Below are 17,726 nucleotides of genomic sequence, written 5' to 3' on the forward strand. Positions count from 1 at the left end.
AATAAGAAATTAAATGTTATTTGTATTACTTCCCTTCAAATTTTTTACTTATATAAAAACATAACTTTTTCTCTGGTTAGACAACTAATACATGGTCAAAGTAAGAATCTGAAACCTCAGTAAAGTAAAAAAAAAAATTTTTTTTAATTTTACTTGAACTTAAGAGGAAGCAAAATTGAAGTGAATTGAAGGAACTGCTAAACTTCTGCTAAGTATTTCTTCACAATAAGATAGCTCCTAAAAGGTTTTTCTTAAAAAAAAACGGGAGGAGGGCCCGCCCTGTGGCTTAGTAGTTAAGTGCGCGTGCTCCGCTGCTGGCGGCCCGGGTTCGGATCCCGGGCGCGCACTGACGCACCGCTTCTCCGGCCATGCTGGGGCGGCGTCCCACATACAGCAACTAGAAGGATGTGCAGCTATGACATACAACTATCTACTGGGGCTTTGGGGGAAAAAATAAATAAATAAATAAAATTTTAAAAAAGGGAGGAAAAGACAAAAATCTAAGAAAGGCATTCAAAGGTTGATATTGTGCTTTATTAACTCCATGCTTCTTAATGGGTTTAGCTGTAATTTTCAAGTTTATAATAGTTGGGTCAACTGTCTCACAAAACCAACTGACAGACTGATATCTAAACAAAAATATATTTTTTAGAAAAAAAGCAGTTTGAAACTTAAGCCTAGATTTAAGATGATTCTCAAGAGAGACAAAAAAGAAAAAGATCATCTCTAAGCCTAGTATATCAAGGGAGGAAAGGGACATTCTGGGGGAATGAATTCGGTTTATTGCTTCAAAAAGCACTGTTTCTTACCTTCCATCAACCCCTCATGAGTCACACTGTATTTTAGTTCCCTTCACATTTGAGTCATACCCTCTCATTCAGCTCCTCCTACCTTTATAGAGTTTTTATTTGCCTTTCTTCTTTTCTGTTGATCAGAAGAGATACACTTAAAATACCTGTACTTCTGGGCTCTTGATCATATAATATGTACAATGCTAATTACTTTCTTCTTGAGCATTCTGACTTTCTATTTCAACCTGGACAGACTGCTTTCTGGGTCTTCTGTAGAGTTGGTAAACTGGGATTAAATCTCAATTCTGAGCTGATTCTACTGTTTCTTTTATTCTCATGACTTCTTTCCCAGATTCTTGAGTATATTATCAATTAAGTTTTTCAGAAAGCATGTCCGAATGTGGTCCACAGATCACCAGCATCAGCATCGACCTGGGAATTTGTTAGAAATGCAAATTCTCTGGAAACAAAAACACTATATTGAAGAGATATCTGCACCCCCATGTTCACAACAGCATTATTTGCAATAACCAAGACAAAGAATCAATCTAAGTGTCCATCAATGGATGAATAAAGAAGTTGTGGAATATATGTACAATGGAATATTATTCAGCCATAACAAAGGAGGAAATCTTGCCATTTGTGACAGCATGGATGGACCTTGAGGGCATTATGCTAAGTGAAATAAGTCAGACAGAGAAAGACAAATGCTATATGATCTCACTCATATGTGGAATCTAAAAACAAAATAAACAAAACAAAACCAACCAAACTCATAGAAAAAGAGATTAGATTTGTAGTTACCAGAGGTGGGGGGTAGGGGGAGGAGGAATTGGATGAGTATAAGTATTAGAGATGTAATATACAACATGATGACTATAGTGAACACTGCTGTATGGTATATATGAAAGTTGTTAAGAGAGTAAATTCTAAGAGTTCTTATCACAAGGAAACACGTTTTTTTGTTTTTCTTTTTATCTATGAGATGATGGACGTTAAACTTATTGCAGCAATCATTTCACAACGTATCTAAGTCAAATCATTAAGATGAAAACCTTAAACTCATAAAGTACTGTATGTCAATTATATCTCAATAAAACTGGGGAAAAAAAAAAAAAAAGAAATACAAATTCTCAGAACCAACCCCAGACCACTAAATCAGAATCCAGGGAGGGAGGGTGGGGATGGGGAGCCATTTCTGTTTTAAGAAACCCTCCAGGTGATTCTAATACACACTAAAATTTGATAAACACTAGTCTACAAGTTTTATTGGACCTTCACTTGTCTAAGTTCTTAACTAGTTTGCAGATGAATAATCTATTGCTTTTTCCTCAGTGTCATCCAGAGCCTAAGTACTCCAGAGCTCAATACAACATAAGGACTAAGTGCTCCAACTAAGGAACAAGAAACCATGAAGTAACACATCTTCCAAACAATCACTGAAGCTAAAAAAAATATCTATATAATAACTATTTCTTGATTTTGTTTTGTTTTTGGCTACTTAAAGTGTAAAAACAGTATTTTATCTAAAGGAGAATAAACTGAGTGAGTGTGTTGGGTCAACTTCCCAATTCTACCTCATAAACAATTTCTAAAATTACCTTATTATTTCCATGAGAAAGAAGAAACAATTCTTCTCTCACATTTCTCTAAAGCTGCAGTAGTACAGTACCCATTAGTTACATGTAGTTAGCAATCACTTGAAATGTGGCTAGTACAAACTACAAGGTGCTACAAGTGCAAAACACAACCAGATTTCAAAGATTTGTACCAAAAAAAGGATAAAATGGTTCATTAATAATATTATACTGATTGTATGTTGAAATAATATACTGAGTTAAATAAGATGTGATTTAAAAAAATCAATTTCACCTTTTTCTTATCCCTCCTTTAAAAAAGTGGCTACTAGAAAATTAAGAACAACATATGTAGCTCACATTCTATTTGATGTTCTGAGTCTCATTCAGGAGGGACTGCTGAGGATAGTGCTCAGTGTACCAGAAGAAGATCCCACTAGGTGAGGAATCAGCACCTAGGACCGAAACCCACCTGGGCCTTTTAACAAAATAGTCAGCAAAACTTTCAGGGATCTTGGTAGAATATCACTGTTCAAATAACGCTCTTCTGAAAGTGGTCAAGTCTTTACGCAAGTTTTAAACATTTATTACCAAATTCTTATTATACAAATGAACTTAGAAAGGTGGTCAGGTAAGAGATTTAAATGTGGGTAAGACTGGACATGAAGCACCAGAAAAGGCAGCTACAAATTGTCTACCAATCCGAAGTGATGATCAGGATCCCAATCAGTCCACAAAGTGCCAGTGAGAGAGCAGCTGCTTTTAGTCCTGTTTTGGGCTGCAAACTCATGTTTGTAGAACACCATATTATGAGCGCTGTCTCCCCAAAGGAGAAGCCAGAATCACTCTCCCAAACTCTCCTGCAGCTAGAGTGCAGGCATGTAACCAAGGCTTCCCAAATTAGACACACTGCATGAAATTTGGACTCTGAAAGGAGCAACATGAGGCAGCAGGAACCACAACCTCCATTTTCTGGTACGAGTAGAAGAATGAGGCAGAAATGGAGCAGGATGGCATAAACCTCAATGACAGACTGTGTAGGGCGAGGATGTGTGCCCAAGGGTGTGGCTGAAGGTCTCTGCCAGAGCAGGCTAGCAATGTGACCTGAGTCCTGTTCCTGGCTGAGCAGCCTCCAAGACCCATTCTCTGGCCCTCCCATAAATTCCCTGAGCTAACTACTATCTTTTAGTCAATTCTTTTTCTGAGTAAACTAGGGTGAGGAGGGGGAATGTTGCCTGATATTTGTAACTAAAAACCAAAACCCAGACGGATATAGAAAATATCACACCAAGTTGAAAACATTAAAATAGTATTTACCCTGGAGAGGGTGGGTGTTCAGAGGGGTAGTAGAGATATGAACTGCATCTGTAACATTATATGTCTTAAAAAAAAAAAGGGGCGGGGGTGCAGCCCAGTGGTGCAGCAGTTAACTGTGCACACTCCGCTGCAGCAGCCCGTGGTTAACAGGTTCGGATCCCAGGGGCGCACCACCGCACCGCTTGCCAAGCCATGCTGTGGCGGCGTCCCATACAAAGTAGAGGAAGATAGGCAAGGATGTTAACCCAGGACCAATCTTTCTCAGCAAAAAATAAATAAATAAAATAAAAGAGGAGGATTGGCAACAGATGTTAGCTAAGGGCTAATCTTCCTCACACACACACACACAAAAAAAGGCAAAAATGGCAAACTGCCAAATTGTGGGAATACCTGTTTATAAATGTTTGTCTGGATACTTAAATGTTTGAAAAGCAACTGGCGGGCCGGCCCCGTGGCTTAGCGGTTAAGTGCGCACGCTCCGCTGCTGGCGGCCCGGGGTTCGGATCCCGGGTGCGCACCAACGCACCGCTTCTCCGGCCATGCTGAGGCCGCGTCCCACATACAGCAACTAGAAGGATGTGCAGCTATGACACACAACTATCTACTGGGGCTTTGGGGGGTGGGGAATAAATAAATAAATAAAATCTTTAAAAATTAAAAAAAAAAAAAAAGAAAAAAAGAAAAGCAACTGGGGCCCTAGGTAGGAATGGCACTAATGAGAAGAGGAAGAAGAAAGCAGCAGCAGCTATTATTTATTTGAAGGCTTACTACGTGCAGGCAGTGTGCTTAGGACTTAGTATTTTATGTAATCTTCAAAGACTCTACAACATAAATTCTTTTATTTCCATGACATAGATAAGAAAATCGAGTCAAAACGGTTAAGCCACTTGCCTAAAATGACATATCTAAAGTAGCAGAGGCAGACTGAACTCATGTTTGTCTAACGGCCAAGTCTGGCTCTTGATTACCTCCTTACTCTCAGCAATTCCAACTGTGATGAGGAATTAGGGACCATCTCAGCATGAAGGGAATGTGCAACAACAAGAAGAAAATGAGGAAGAGAGACAGAAGTTGGGATGACAAATAAGGAAGTTGCACTTTGAGCCACTGAAGCCTTGAGATCTTTACTTCTAACAATAAAGTGCTGAGAAGTCCCCTTCATCAAAGCATCCTTCATTTAGCGGGGCCAGACTGACCAAATAGCCTTGTGTGAAGCCTCAGTTCCTGCCCTGAGGCGGGGCAGAGAAGAAACAAGTAATTATACGGGTTCTAAGGGAAATTTGACCCCTGAGATTCACCATCAGTGGGCCTTCTCTCTGACACACACATTTAACTCCATGTGGATGCTTTAGGAAGTACCCAACTCAAGAGGGCTCTTGACAGGGAGTTCCAAATGAACCCACTTCACCTAGCTAAGGAAGACCTGTCAGCAACAGGAAACTTGGGCCTTTCCTAGTATTGTACACACTGTCAAGGCATTTACATGAGAGATCTTCCTTTTGTCTTCAGAAGGTGCCTTCCTATAGATGTATGCTACTGTGATACAATAACAAATATATATTTTAGTCTTTGTCTCTTGTTCCTGGCCAGAGTCCTAAAACCTTTGTAATTTCCTAAGTGATAATAAAGGTGCTAGGAGCATCTTGTGGTCTAATGAGGTGACTCTTGGTAGACTCCTGGATGGGGGCTGGTCACTAGAAAGACCAAGCCATGATCAGAAGCTTAGTACTTTCAGCCTCACTTCCTATTATCTGGAGAGGGATGAGGGGCTAGAAATTGAGTTATTAATCCATCATACCTACGTGATGTAGCTTCCACAAAATCCAAAAAGTATGGGGTTCAGGGAGCTTCTGGGTTGGTGAACATATCCATGTGCATGGATATATCCCAACTCTATGGGGACAGAAGCTCCTGCAATCAGGACCCTTCAGAACCTCGCCCTATATATCTGGCTGTTCATCTGTATCCTTTATCATATGCTTTACTATATAATAAACCAGTAAATATAAGTGTTACCCTGAGTTCTGTGAGCTGTTTTAGCAAGTTATTGAACCCGAGGAGGGGTAGTGACAACTCCAATTTATACCCACTCAGTCAGAAGTACAGGTGACAATCTGGGACTTGCGACTGGTGTCGGGGCGGAGGGGGGCAGTCTTGTGGGATGGATCCCTTAACTTGTGGGATCTGATGCTAACTCCAAGCAGATAGCGTCAGAACTGAACTGAAGGACAGTCAGCTGGTGATGGAGAATTGGTCAGTGTGTGAAAAAACCCACACATTTACTGACCAGAAATGTGAGTGTGGTAGTAGTAGAGAGTAAAGGAATACAGTGAGTTTTATTCAGACAGCTACTCTTCTAATTAACCTTTGACAAATACCTTTGTCTCCCACCAATCCACTAAAATGACTCTAAGGATGTAATTACTTTGTCAAATCCAACAATCTACATGGTGCTTCTAGGCTGGACAGATGAGGAAGTCATGGGGGCAGAGCAAACTCTCTGGGTAATTTTAAAAAAGCAATCTGACCACAATTAAAAAAAAAAAAGCAATCTAGCAAACAGCCTCAGTCCTCAAGGTAGTATATTGTTCTGAAATTTCAAATAATATTAATACACGCATTATTTTTTATTCTTATCCAAAGGGTTAGGCTGAGACACAATACTATGGGGCAAAAAGCCTTTTAACATTTGAGTTGAAAAGGCAGGTCCATTCAGCCCTATATTTCAGTGCACATATATGTCACACACACCTTTCTAGTCTCATCCATTCACTCAGTGCACCTTAGTTACACCAGCCTGTTTGCAGTTTTTCAAATAAACAGGCTACCAGCTTAGGGCTTTCTGATTTGAAATGCTCTTTCCTCAGATAACCACATGGCTCATTTACCAACTCTCTTTGGTCTTAAATGTCACCAGCACATTAAGACTTACCCTGGCCACCCCAACCTGCTTTGTTTTTCTCCTTTGCATTTATCACTATAGTATATCTAGATTTTCATTATCTTATGTATCATCTATTTCCTCCCAGCTATGATGTATGCTCCCCAAGGTCAGGGAGCTTTCTCGCTTGTTCACTGCTGTACTCAAGCATCTAACAAGGGCTTTATACATAAATATAGACATGGAGACGTCTGCGATAGGGAAGAAAGGTTAAGAATCACTGCCCTACACCCGTAAGTTCAAAGCAAAATATTCCCAAGCAACATTTTTTTACATTACAAAAGTAGTTCATGTTTAATAAAAAAATTCAGGCTCTCCTCCTTAGCACCCCACTTGGGAGCCCAATTACTGTTGTGGGCTTTACCACTGCTGTTCAAGGACCACTACATTCTACATATGTTAAAAATAAGTGATACTCAACCGGTTTTGACACTCAACAATCTGTTAAACATCCTACCCCGTCAATATGCATATACCTACCTCATTCTTCTGGCTGCAAAGGACAATACACTATAATTGCGCCATTATTTCCCATTTCCCTTACTGAAAGAGTGATTTGTTTCCAATGTTACTACTATAAGCAGTGCAGCAGTGAATATCCTTAAATACTACACGTATCTGTGAACAGAAATGCAAGGCCAAAGGTATGCACCCTTAATATTTGACAAGTACTGCCAAATTCACTTCCAAGAAAGTTACACTAATTTATCCTCTCACACCCTTGCTGCCCTGGGTGAAATCTTTATAAATGTTCTCCTATCTAATAAATGAAATATGGTATTTCATTTAAAATTCCATAATCACTAATAGCATGAAGCATCTTTTGATATGCTTATTAGCACCCTTTGTATTTCTTCTTCCATGAACTGTCTACTTATATCCTTTGTTCATTTTTCTTTTTTTTTAAATTTTTATTTATTTATTTTTCCCCCTAGGCCCCAGCAGATAGCCGTATGTCATAGCTGCACATCCTTCCAGTTGCTGTATGTGGGACACGGCCTCAGCATGACTGGAGAAGCGGTGCGTCGGTGCGCACCCAGGATCCGAACCTGGGTCGCCAGTGGAGGAGCGTGCGCACTTAACCGCTAAGCCACGGGGCCGGCCCTCATTTTTCTACTAGATTATTTTTTCCTAGTTGGTAAGAGTTCTTTATGTATTAGAAACACTACTTAGGGAGCACAGTCTCGAGTTAAAACAGCTTGGGTGCAAATGCTAGCTATCAGACTATGACTTAACCTCCTTATACCTCAAGTGCTATTTTTAGTTTCAAAAATTATACTTTTAAAGTAAGTATACATAGACCTATAACAGATCAAAAAAATCAACATTTGTGTACAATAATTTTGTAACTGCTAGGCCTATATTTGAGTCTGATGTCACTTACAAAGAAAATGTTTTTTCAGTCATATAAAGTTGTATCTTCAGCCATATTTTTGTTAATATTGTTGACTTATGATTTTGGTAGCTTTAGATTTATTAACGTTGTCAATTTTCATGTAAGTAACAGTTAATATCAATTTACAACCTTTAATTACATTAAATCTACAAAGCCAGCTTTTAGAAAAATTAAATCCCATTTGGCTTTAGCCAGTTATTAATGAAAATATATTTGCCTTAAGACTTTTTAAAATTTATGAAAAGGAAAGAAAGATTAGTCTCAAGAAAGATAAGCTAGGTTTAACTACCCTTTGGTCCAAGAAAGCTTGGTTAAAAGGTCATTTTTAATTTTAAAGAGAGGGGAAAAAAACTACTCGTGCACATATACCACAAACCACATCTCAGCAATTTATATGGTAGAAATTTGTAATTTTTAGGACTACTTGAATAAGGCAAAAAAACCTCAAGTAGGAAATTTTTCTTTTTTCTTTTTTTTGTGAGGAAGATTAGCCCTGAGCTAACATCCACTGCCAATCCTCCGCTCTTTGCTGAGGAAGACTGGCCCTGGGCTAACATCCGTGCCCATCTTCCTCTACTCTCTACGGGCCGCTCCCACAGCATGGCTTGACAAGCAGTGTGCCAGTTTGCGTCCAGGATCCCAACCTTCGAACCCCGGGCCACTGAAGTGGAGCACGTGTACGCCACCAGGCGGGCCCCAGGAAATTTTTTTTAAAAGGAAAAATTGAGGTTTCCTCTACCTACACTAATAATTTGAATTAAAATTGATAACCTCTGTGGGGAAGGGAACCACACAAAAGTAGCCTGACAAGTTGGCCAAAATATAGATCCATAGAAAAAAAATATGACTCTTATCAAAAGAGCACTGACAATTATTATTGAATTATTATATCTCCAACTTGCTGATCAAGCTAACATTCGGTGAGCTATAAATATACAAATTTTTATGCAGGGGTTCCCTGAGACCTGAAAAATATTTCAAGGATTCCTTTAGGGTAAAAAAGATTGAGAAAAGCTGTCAGAATTTACGTTCTTCCTTAGGAAGGCTTTCCACAACCTAAAATTACAAAAATTTTTTACACTGTCTTTTAATAGTTTTATTGTTTTGTTTTTGTCTGACTCTTACCCAATCTGGACCTTATTTGTATTATGAGAGGTATCTGACTTTATTTCCAAAAAAGGAGCAGATTGCCTTACTCTACTAAAAGAATATACCCTTTCCCCACCAATCAGCAGCATCGCCTTCATCCTGTACCTGGTATCTACTGACAATGTATGCAGACACGTGTGTGTGTGTTTTAAGATCCTTGGTCAACTTTCAAACCATGGGTCTGAGGCTGTCCCAGGAGACCCTTCTGCTCTTTGTATTCTTCACTTTTCAGCTTAGGGCATGCTGAGAACTGCACCACCTTCCCTAAAAGTTCTCTCCTACCTGAATTCCTCTGTCATCTGATTCTGTCTGCTTCCTCTCTTTTAGCAATTTCTCATATTTAGTCATTTTTGATAGCACTTGTTTTTTCTAGTACTGCTAGAAATTCCTTTTTTTTTTTTTTTTTGGTGAGGAAGACTGACCCTGAGTTAACACCCGTTGCCAATCTTCCACCTTCTGCTGAGGAAGATTAGCTCTGAGCTAACATCAGCGCTCATCTTCCTCCACTTTGTATATGGGACGCCGCTACAGCATGGCTTGAGGAGCAGTGCATAGGTCCGCAACCGGGATCTGAACCAGTGAACCCCAGGCCACCAAAGCGAAGTGTGCAATCTTAACCACTACGCTACTGGGCTGGCCCTGAAATTAATTTTTTTTTAAGTATCTTTTCAGTCACTTAGAATGGGGAAAATATGCGTTTTATGAGTCTACCTTATTGAACCTATCTCATGAATTTATTATTATATTTACATTTCTTTCATTTACAAGGGATTTGAGGAAGAAGATGATGTTAACAGGTGATCTCAATCAGCCATCTTGAACACAGTCTCAAACAACACTTTAAACTCAAATCTCAAAGCATTTTAATCTTATGAAAAAGGAGGTCCAAGCTATAAACAACAGCAGAATAATTTCTTGAACCAAAAAGTCAGCCTTCTCTTATGTACCTGTACTCTTCCTTCCTTACAAAGACTGGAATAAACAATGACTGCATCCCTCCATGTGCCAGATGCTTTCTTGTCTATTCTCTAACTCAGTCTCACTAAATAGTATTATCCCTATTTGACAGATGAAAAAATTAGGGCTAAAAAGATTAAGATCATGTCAACAAATAAGAGGTCAAGTCAAATTTAAACCCAGGAATGCAACTCCACAGCCCATGTTCTTCCAACATACCCACTTGCCTTCCTGAGGGGCAAAGGGGCCACAATCGAACCTTCTATCTCACCATACACCCTCTCCACACTCCTGCCTCTCCATAATGTTCCACTCCCTTTCCTATTCTCGGTGGAGGTGGAAAAAGCATTGAGGGCAAAATTAAATGTAACCACAATAGAAAGTAGCAAGAAAGAAGCATTGGTAACTGGAGGAGACTGTTAGTTTCACATAAGGACCTCCCTGAAGAGGAAAACTTTCACCTTCTCAGCAAATGTATTAGTTTCTCCTCTTTCAGTAAGCTTATTATCAACTAGCATTATTTCTTGAGGCTTATAAATAGCAAATGCAGACCTACAACTCTACAGGTGATTTGAGGCATAGAACCATACAACTAAATAAAGATCAATAAAATATATCTGCCCTTCCATTTTAAAACAAGTTCCAAATGTCATACTTTTAGTAATGAGCCAAGACTAGCTCCCTTCTGTTCTTGATCTGCTCAGGGTGACACAAACAGAAGGGAAGCTTCGGTCACATACAGCTGTGTCACATCCAATCCAGTCCCAGAAGACCTTTAATTTCTACACTGTTCAATTCTCCAAAGCAAACGGCAATTATCTGTGGTCTTCTCAGTTTACAGTAGATGCAAATATTTTTACTCTGTGTTAACTACGAAATCTTTGTATTAAATAAAATGTTTCAAAAAACCAGAATATTCCCCTTAAGGAAAGTAACCTCTGACATCTGTATACAGATATGATGCTCCTACTAACCAAAATCCTGATGGCAAAGAAAATCTATTAAATAGGATGCACCTCAATATTTCCCTTTTACCTGAACCTGCTGTGGCTGTTGAACCTGGATCTGCTGTTCCTGCTGGGTTTGTGGCTGAACACTGGTGGTGACTGGACAGGCAAGTTCAAGCAAAGACCCGGCCACTTCGGTGCTGTCTGTGTAAATGCAGTTCCCACCCTGTTGGTACACCATGGTAGTGGTAGCCGTCTGCTGGAACTCCTGAAGGGCTTCTGGTCCCTTAGAGGCTAACGAGTCCAGAAATTCCTTCATCCTGTGTTGTGGGACAGACCGCGCCTTCACTCGGATGTACTCTTCAAAGGAGATGGTGTTCTCCAGAGAATTATTCATATTGCAGAGTCCTTAGGGTTCCTAGAAATAAAATAAATGAACAGAAGTAAAAATTATGCTATTGTTTTTGTATCTTGAAATGCACAGAGCAATCACTCTTGCAACGAGAGTAGAATATTCAGGGCAGTTGTATATATCTGGGAATCCAAAGTAAAGTTTTATTACACCCCTTTATTTTTTCAGTTAATGGCGTCTGAAAACTGTTTCCATAGACATTTCTTTTTTTTTTTTTTTATAATTTTATTTATTTATTTTTTTTCCCTCCAAAGCCCCAGTAGATAGTTCTATGTCATAGCTGCACGTCCTTCTAGTTGCTGTATGTGGGACGTGGCCTCAGCATGGCCGGAGAAGCGGTGCGTCGCTGCACGCCCGGGATCCGAACCCGGGCCGCCAGCAGCGGAGCGCGCACACACTTAACCGCTAAGCCACGGGGCCGGCCCCTCCATAGACATTTCTTAAATCAAACTATCACACTGAAAACAAAAAGCAAAAGCACGCATTGGGGGGCCAGCCCCGTGGCTTAGCGGTTAAATGCGTGCACTCCGCTACTGGCGGCTGGGTTCGGATCCTGGGCGCTCACCGATACACCGCTTGTCCAGCCATGCTGAGGCGGCGTCCCACACACAGCAACTAGAAGGATGTGCAACTGTGACATACAACTATCTAGTGGGGCTTTGGGGAGAAAAAGAGAAAAAAAAGAGGAGGATTGGCAATAGATGTTAGCTCAGGGCCAGTCTTCCTCAGCAAAAAGAGGAGGACTGGCATGGATGTTAGCTCAGGGCTGATCTTCCTCACAAAAAAAAAGGCATGGGTCACAGTACTGGATGAAACAGGCTGAAAACACATTCTCCACCCAGCACTAGGCCAATCCCATCTTCTCTGACTGGACGATAAAAGTCACATGCAAAACTGCTCTGTGACCATCACACAGAGGACTACCAAGGAAGCTAGGAGCAGGGATTCCTACTGACATGTTCTATTTCCACTGCCAACTATGTCCTACAGTGAAGGGACAGGTATGCCACCTAGCTGTGGCAAGACTCAAGAGAAAGGGGATGTGTTCCTCATCTCCCATCAGAAACACTAAAAAATCCCATTTTGCCATATACTGCTCATATTCTTTTGCAGCATAGCTTACTGGTTAAGAGCATGGTTTTGGAGTCAGACTGCCTGGGTTCAAATCCCAGCTCAATCTCTCCTTAACTATGTAACCCTGGACAAGTCAGTTAACCTTAGTTTTCTTGTCCATAAAATGGGGATAAAATAGTATTTACCTCACAGAGTTGACATGAGGATTAAATATATACAAAGCACTTAGAAAAGTACCTGACACATACTGTTACATAAATATTAACTGATACTATTTAAATAAGTAGGGGGAGGGAGTTGAATAGTGCCTTAAATAACTAGGTCACTACTAAAATTACTTAGAAATGAACTCTGCAAGTTTTTCATTGGGGTATTTACCTTAAGAATTAATCTGCAGGAGTGATTAGTAACTCTCAATTACCTGGGGGACAACCATGCAATCTATCTATGGACTGTTGAGTGCCCTGCCACTGCTACTTTCGTATAATTCTCTTGATCCCTACCAACTCCAAAACAAAAGTAGCAGGATGATATGAGAATAACATAAACCAAGTGAACCTTTTTGCCAGAAAGGACTCGCAGTCAATCTCAAATGTCTGGAAAAGTGATGTGTTTCCTTGAGCCATCAGGGTAGAACTATCAGCCTCTCTTTCACTGCCCAAGTGTTTTGCCTTATGTTATAGACATATGGTGTGTGGGTAATCATCTCATCTCTTCGACCTGACTCTAAACTTATGGCAGACAAGACTCTGTCCAGGTCCTCTCTGAATGGCTGACACATAGAAGGTGCTTCATATATATTTGTTGAATTTGGAATTCAGTGCGGAACAAGAAGGATTATGACTCTTTGTTCCTGTAACATCTATAACTTACAACCATAAATACTATATTTTTCCCTAGTAAATGGTTAGTACATAACTTGGGGGAAAAAACCTATACATCCAGAGCAAGTAAGAGACCAAAGAAAAAATATGATCATTACTGCTATTATTTTACTGTCACTGGCAATATTTCTGTGAGGCACTATGTAAATATAGTACACAAATTATATGCAGGTGCTTTCAAACAGAACAGACCTAGAAACAAGTCTTTTATGATGATGTATATATTATAAATATATTTCTCCATAAATAAAGAACAACACATACACCTTATCCTGTCTAAAATCAAAATTCCTAGGCTACTACTCAGGAGAGCCTCCACTTCTCAGGAAACCCCAAGCACAATAGTGTACAGAGAACAGCAAGCGCAGGTCAGGGGAGTAACAAGGTGAAGCCCTTGCTGATGGCCTCTTGTCTGCTGAAATTTAACTCTTGTTTGTCCCTTTATCACCTCTCTTCTGACCATCTCCCTTGCCCAGCTCTCTCTTCTCTCTACTGCAGGAGCTTTCAGTTATCTTCCCTCAGAGTAGAAAATAAGGAAGTCTGCTATGAGACTTCAAGATTAAGCTATCAACGATGTCCAAGGCACATATGAGTAAGAAGAGCATCAAGGCCAAGCACCCCATCATTCCGTTACATATTCAGAGCAGGCCACTCCAGTGTAGGTGGCCCACAATCAATCAATCACCACATTAGCACAGAATGTCTGTCAAAGCTTCCCTTTGTTAAGAGCATCACGTCTGGTATTTCTTTCTTTCTTTTTTGCTGAGGAAGATCAGCCCTGAGCTAACATCCATGCCAATCCTCCTCTTATTTTGCTGAGGAAGACTGGCCCTGGGCTAATATCCCTGTCCATCTTCCTCCACTTTATATGGGACGCCGCCACAGCATGGCCTGACAAGCAGTGCGCCAGTGCATGCCCGGGATCCGAACCGGGGCCGCCAGCAGTGGAGCTCGAGCGCTTAACCGCTACGCCACAGGGCCAGCCCCCTGGTATTTCTTTCTTAAGAAAGTATCTCTTATAATACAGACCCAACATTACCCAGTTCATGTAATGAACATGAGTCATGTGACGACATGTGACTCTAATGCCTAATTACATATACCCTTCTGCTCAAAAAGGGACAAAGGAGAGATTATATGAACAGCCATTAACGAGTTCTCTACCATGCTGGTACATATTTCAGGTTTTCACCTCCATTATAAAAGGACAGCAGAGGTCGACTGAAATGTACATTTCTCAGAAGTTATTTTCTTCAACAATTAGTTGCATTCCCATAAAATACGGAGAAACTGCTTGAATTCTGAAGATTGCCTGTGCTGGAACCACGCTCAATGCAATGTTTTAAAAAGTATAGAGAGGAGCCAGCCTGGTGGCGTAGCAGTTAAGTTCGTGCACTCTGCCTTGGCGGCCCCAGGCTTGCAGGTTCGGATCCTGGGTGTGGACCAACGCACCGCTCGTCAAGCCATGCACGGCTCATCATGCCACGCACCGCTCGTCATGCCATGCACCTCTCGTCAAGCCATGCCGTGGCAGCATCCCATATATAGAGCAAGATGGGCACAGATGTTAGCCCAAGGCCAATCTTCCTCAGCAAAAAGAGGAGGATTGGCAATGGATGTTAGGTCAGGGCTAATCTTCCTCACAAAAAATAAAAAATAAATAAGTAAAAAAAACGTATAGAGAACGATGCAGCCAAAACTTTTTTGTCTCAAATCTGGGACAAGATAAATGTGAGCAAACAAATACAACAAAACATCGCAAATTAAGTTAATAGAAACAGAAAACCTTCATACAAATATTGCTTGGTAAAGGCAGTCCCTAGAATCTTCCCAGTGACTTTATTTACCTTTACGCTTTCAAGGTTCAGAAATTCAGGAGGCTTAAGCCTCACCTGCAGTCTGATATTAAGTATAAAGGAGAATTGCACCAACTTTTCTTTCTAGAAACAAGCTTTTTTCAGTTTTCAGTGTAGAATTCCACCTAGTTTTGGTTGTTTTCGTTTTTTGGGAGGGAGGGTAAAAGTAACACATCCATTTTCTAAGGAAAAATGTTCAAATGGTATAGGAAGGTATAAAACGAAAAGTAAAAACAGCTAAGTATGCTTTGACCTCTGCTTCTGATCTACCCATTTTAAACATTGATCTGTCCCTTCGGAAAGGTGTGTTTCAGGCATTTAAATCACCCTTGTCTCACCAACCCCTGCCAATCACATTTTCCTTTTTGCCACTTTTGTAACCACGGGCCCTCTAAGACCAGTTCCACTGACACCATCGTATCAACAGAGTAATCAAGAGTTCCCCCTTGTCCAGTTCAGACTGGTTGAAACCACCAACCCATCAACTGGGCCCGCGCAAATGCTCAATAACTGACCTTTTTGACTCCAAGGAGCTAAAAACTCCACCCTCAGATCGTGGTAATACCACCATTTTGTGAACATGTGTCCTATGAAGAGCCATGAAGCTTGACTATGCTTGTGCAGATTAACTACCTCACTTCTCCTTACTTCCAGTCATCTATCTCTGCATTTCAGACTGCCCTGCCCTTCATCTCATAAATTTTGCTGCAAGCCCTGGATAGGGGAGACAGATCTGAGGATACATGCCCCCGTCTCCCTGCAGATCAATTTAGTGATAAAGCTGTTTTCTTTTCCCAAAAGCTGATGTTGTAATAATTGGCTTTTTATGTGCGTTGGGCAAGAGAACCCCAATTTTGTGTGGTAACAATACACAGGCGTTCACTATATTCTTCTCTATTCTTGTGAAAATACTTGAAATATTCTATGATAAGAACACCTTTTGGTTAATAGCTAGTCATGTGTTTTAAGTAGTTTAGACTCCAAGGTATAAAACCCTCTGCAATGCTCCAAGCTTAGGGCCTACTGTCAGTGGGCCTTCACAAGCAGAAGCCATTGCTTCCCAACTCCCATTGCTTTTTTCTTTCACTAAGCCCCCAGCAAGTTCTTCACTGACACTGTACAAGTCCACAGAATCATTTGAGAACCAGTGAATCAGAGGAAGCTAAAAAATATTAACAACGGATTCAATGGAGAACTTAAAAACTTAATGGAAAAAGCCAATTTGAAAGAACATTCCAATCTGCCCATTTATACAGACTAAAACATACATGGCTTCATTTCTTGTCCTTTTAACCTGCTCAGTTGGCAGTATCCACCTAGACTGACACATTCAACAATGAAAGTACACTAAGTCAGCATTTGACCTGACACTGCTGATGTGCTGTTTAGAAGAAAAAAAAAAAAAACCTTCAGAAATATATTTCAATATTTAGACTAGTCACTGAGTACAAAGAAAAACACTGAGACAAATTAAACAAATTCTCAATAATGATCGTTTCTTCCTTTGCGTTTATGCTTAGAAAAAGTCCTCCCTACCATAAGATCAGGTTATTATTCATCTACAATTTTTAAATTTACAGTAATTTTTTACACAGTGCTTTGATCCATTTAGAATTTATTTTGCATAATGTGAGGTAAAAGTCTAATTTTTTTTTAAATTTTATTTATTTATTTTTTCCCCCAAAGCCCCAGTAGATAGTTGTATGTCATAGCTGCACATCCCTCTAGTTGCTGTATGTGGGATGCGGCCTCAGCATGGCCGGAGAAGCGGTGCGTCGGTGCGCGCCCGGGATCCAAACCCGGGCCGCCAGCAGCGGAGTGCACGCACTCAACCGCTAAGCCACGGGGCCGGTCCAAAAGCCTAATTTTCTTTTTTCCAAAGACCAAACAACATGTCCTTGTATCATTTATTGAATTATTTAAATTCCTTTGTCCACTGACTTGAAATGCCAGTTGTTATATGCCAAATTCATAAAAAGATGGTCTGCTTCTAAGCTTTTAGTGTGATTCCGCAGATCTTTCTATAACATAGCTTTAAAAAGATTCTTTGCCTCCCCCAACACTGTTTGCTTTTTTTTTAAAAAAATACTTAATGACACAGAAACACATTGTATGTGAAAAGGGAGCCAATACACTTGTATTTATATATCCCAGCATTAGGGGCCGGCCCGGTGGCTCAGCGGTTAAGTGCGCGCGCTCTGCTGCTGGCGGCCCGGTTCGGATCCCGGGCGCGCACCGGCATCCCGCTTCTCCAGCCATGCTGGGGCCGCGTCCCACATGCAGCAACTAGGATGTGCAACTATGGCATACAGCTGTCTACTGGGGCTTTGGGGGAAATAAATAAATAAATAAATAAATAAAATTATATATCTCAGCATTAATTATATACATAAAAAAAAAACTTGGCAAAAAATGCATCTAAATA

At 40.4% G+C, this 17,726-nt stretch overlaps 1 protein-coding gene across 4 annotated transcripts in view; it reads right to left on the reverse strand.

Annotated features, from left to right (window-relative positions):
* Positions 1-17,726, reverse strand: part of QRICH1 (glutamine rich 1) — a 45,159-nt gene that overhangs the window by 22,300 nt on the left and 5,133 nt on the right. For all 4 annotated transcript variants that reach the window (XM_058558082.1, XM_058558072.1, XM_058558098.1 and 1 more), the window contains one exon: positions 11,164-11,493. In XM_058558082.1, coding sequence (XP_058414065.1) covers positions 11,164-11,472 — 309 coding nt within the window. In that variant the 5' untranslated portion in view covers positions 11,473-11,493. The remainder of the gene's footprint in view (positions 1-11,163; positions 11,494-17,726) is intronic.

This window comes from Diceros bicornis, chromosome 2, assembly GCF_020826845.1.
Source record: "Diceros bicornis minor isolate mBicDic1 chromosome 2, mDicBic1.mat.cur, whole genome shotgun sequence".
Taxonomy (NCBI): domain Eukaryota; kingdom Metazoa; phylum Chordata; class Mammalia; order Perissodactyla; family Rhinocerotidae; genus Diceros; species Diceros bicornis.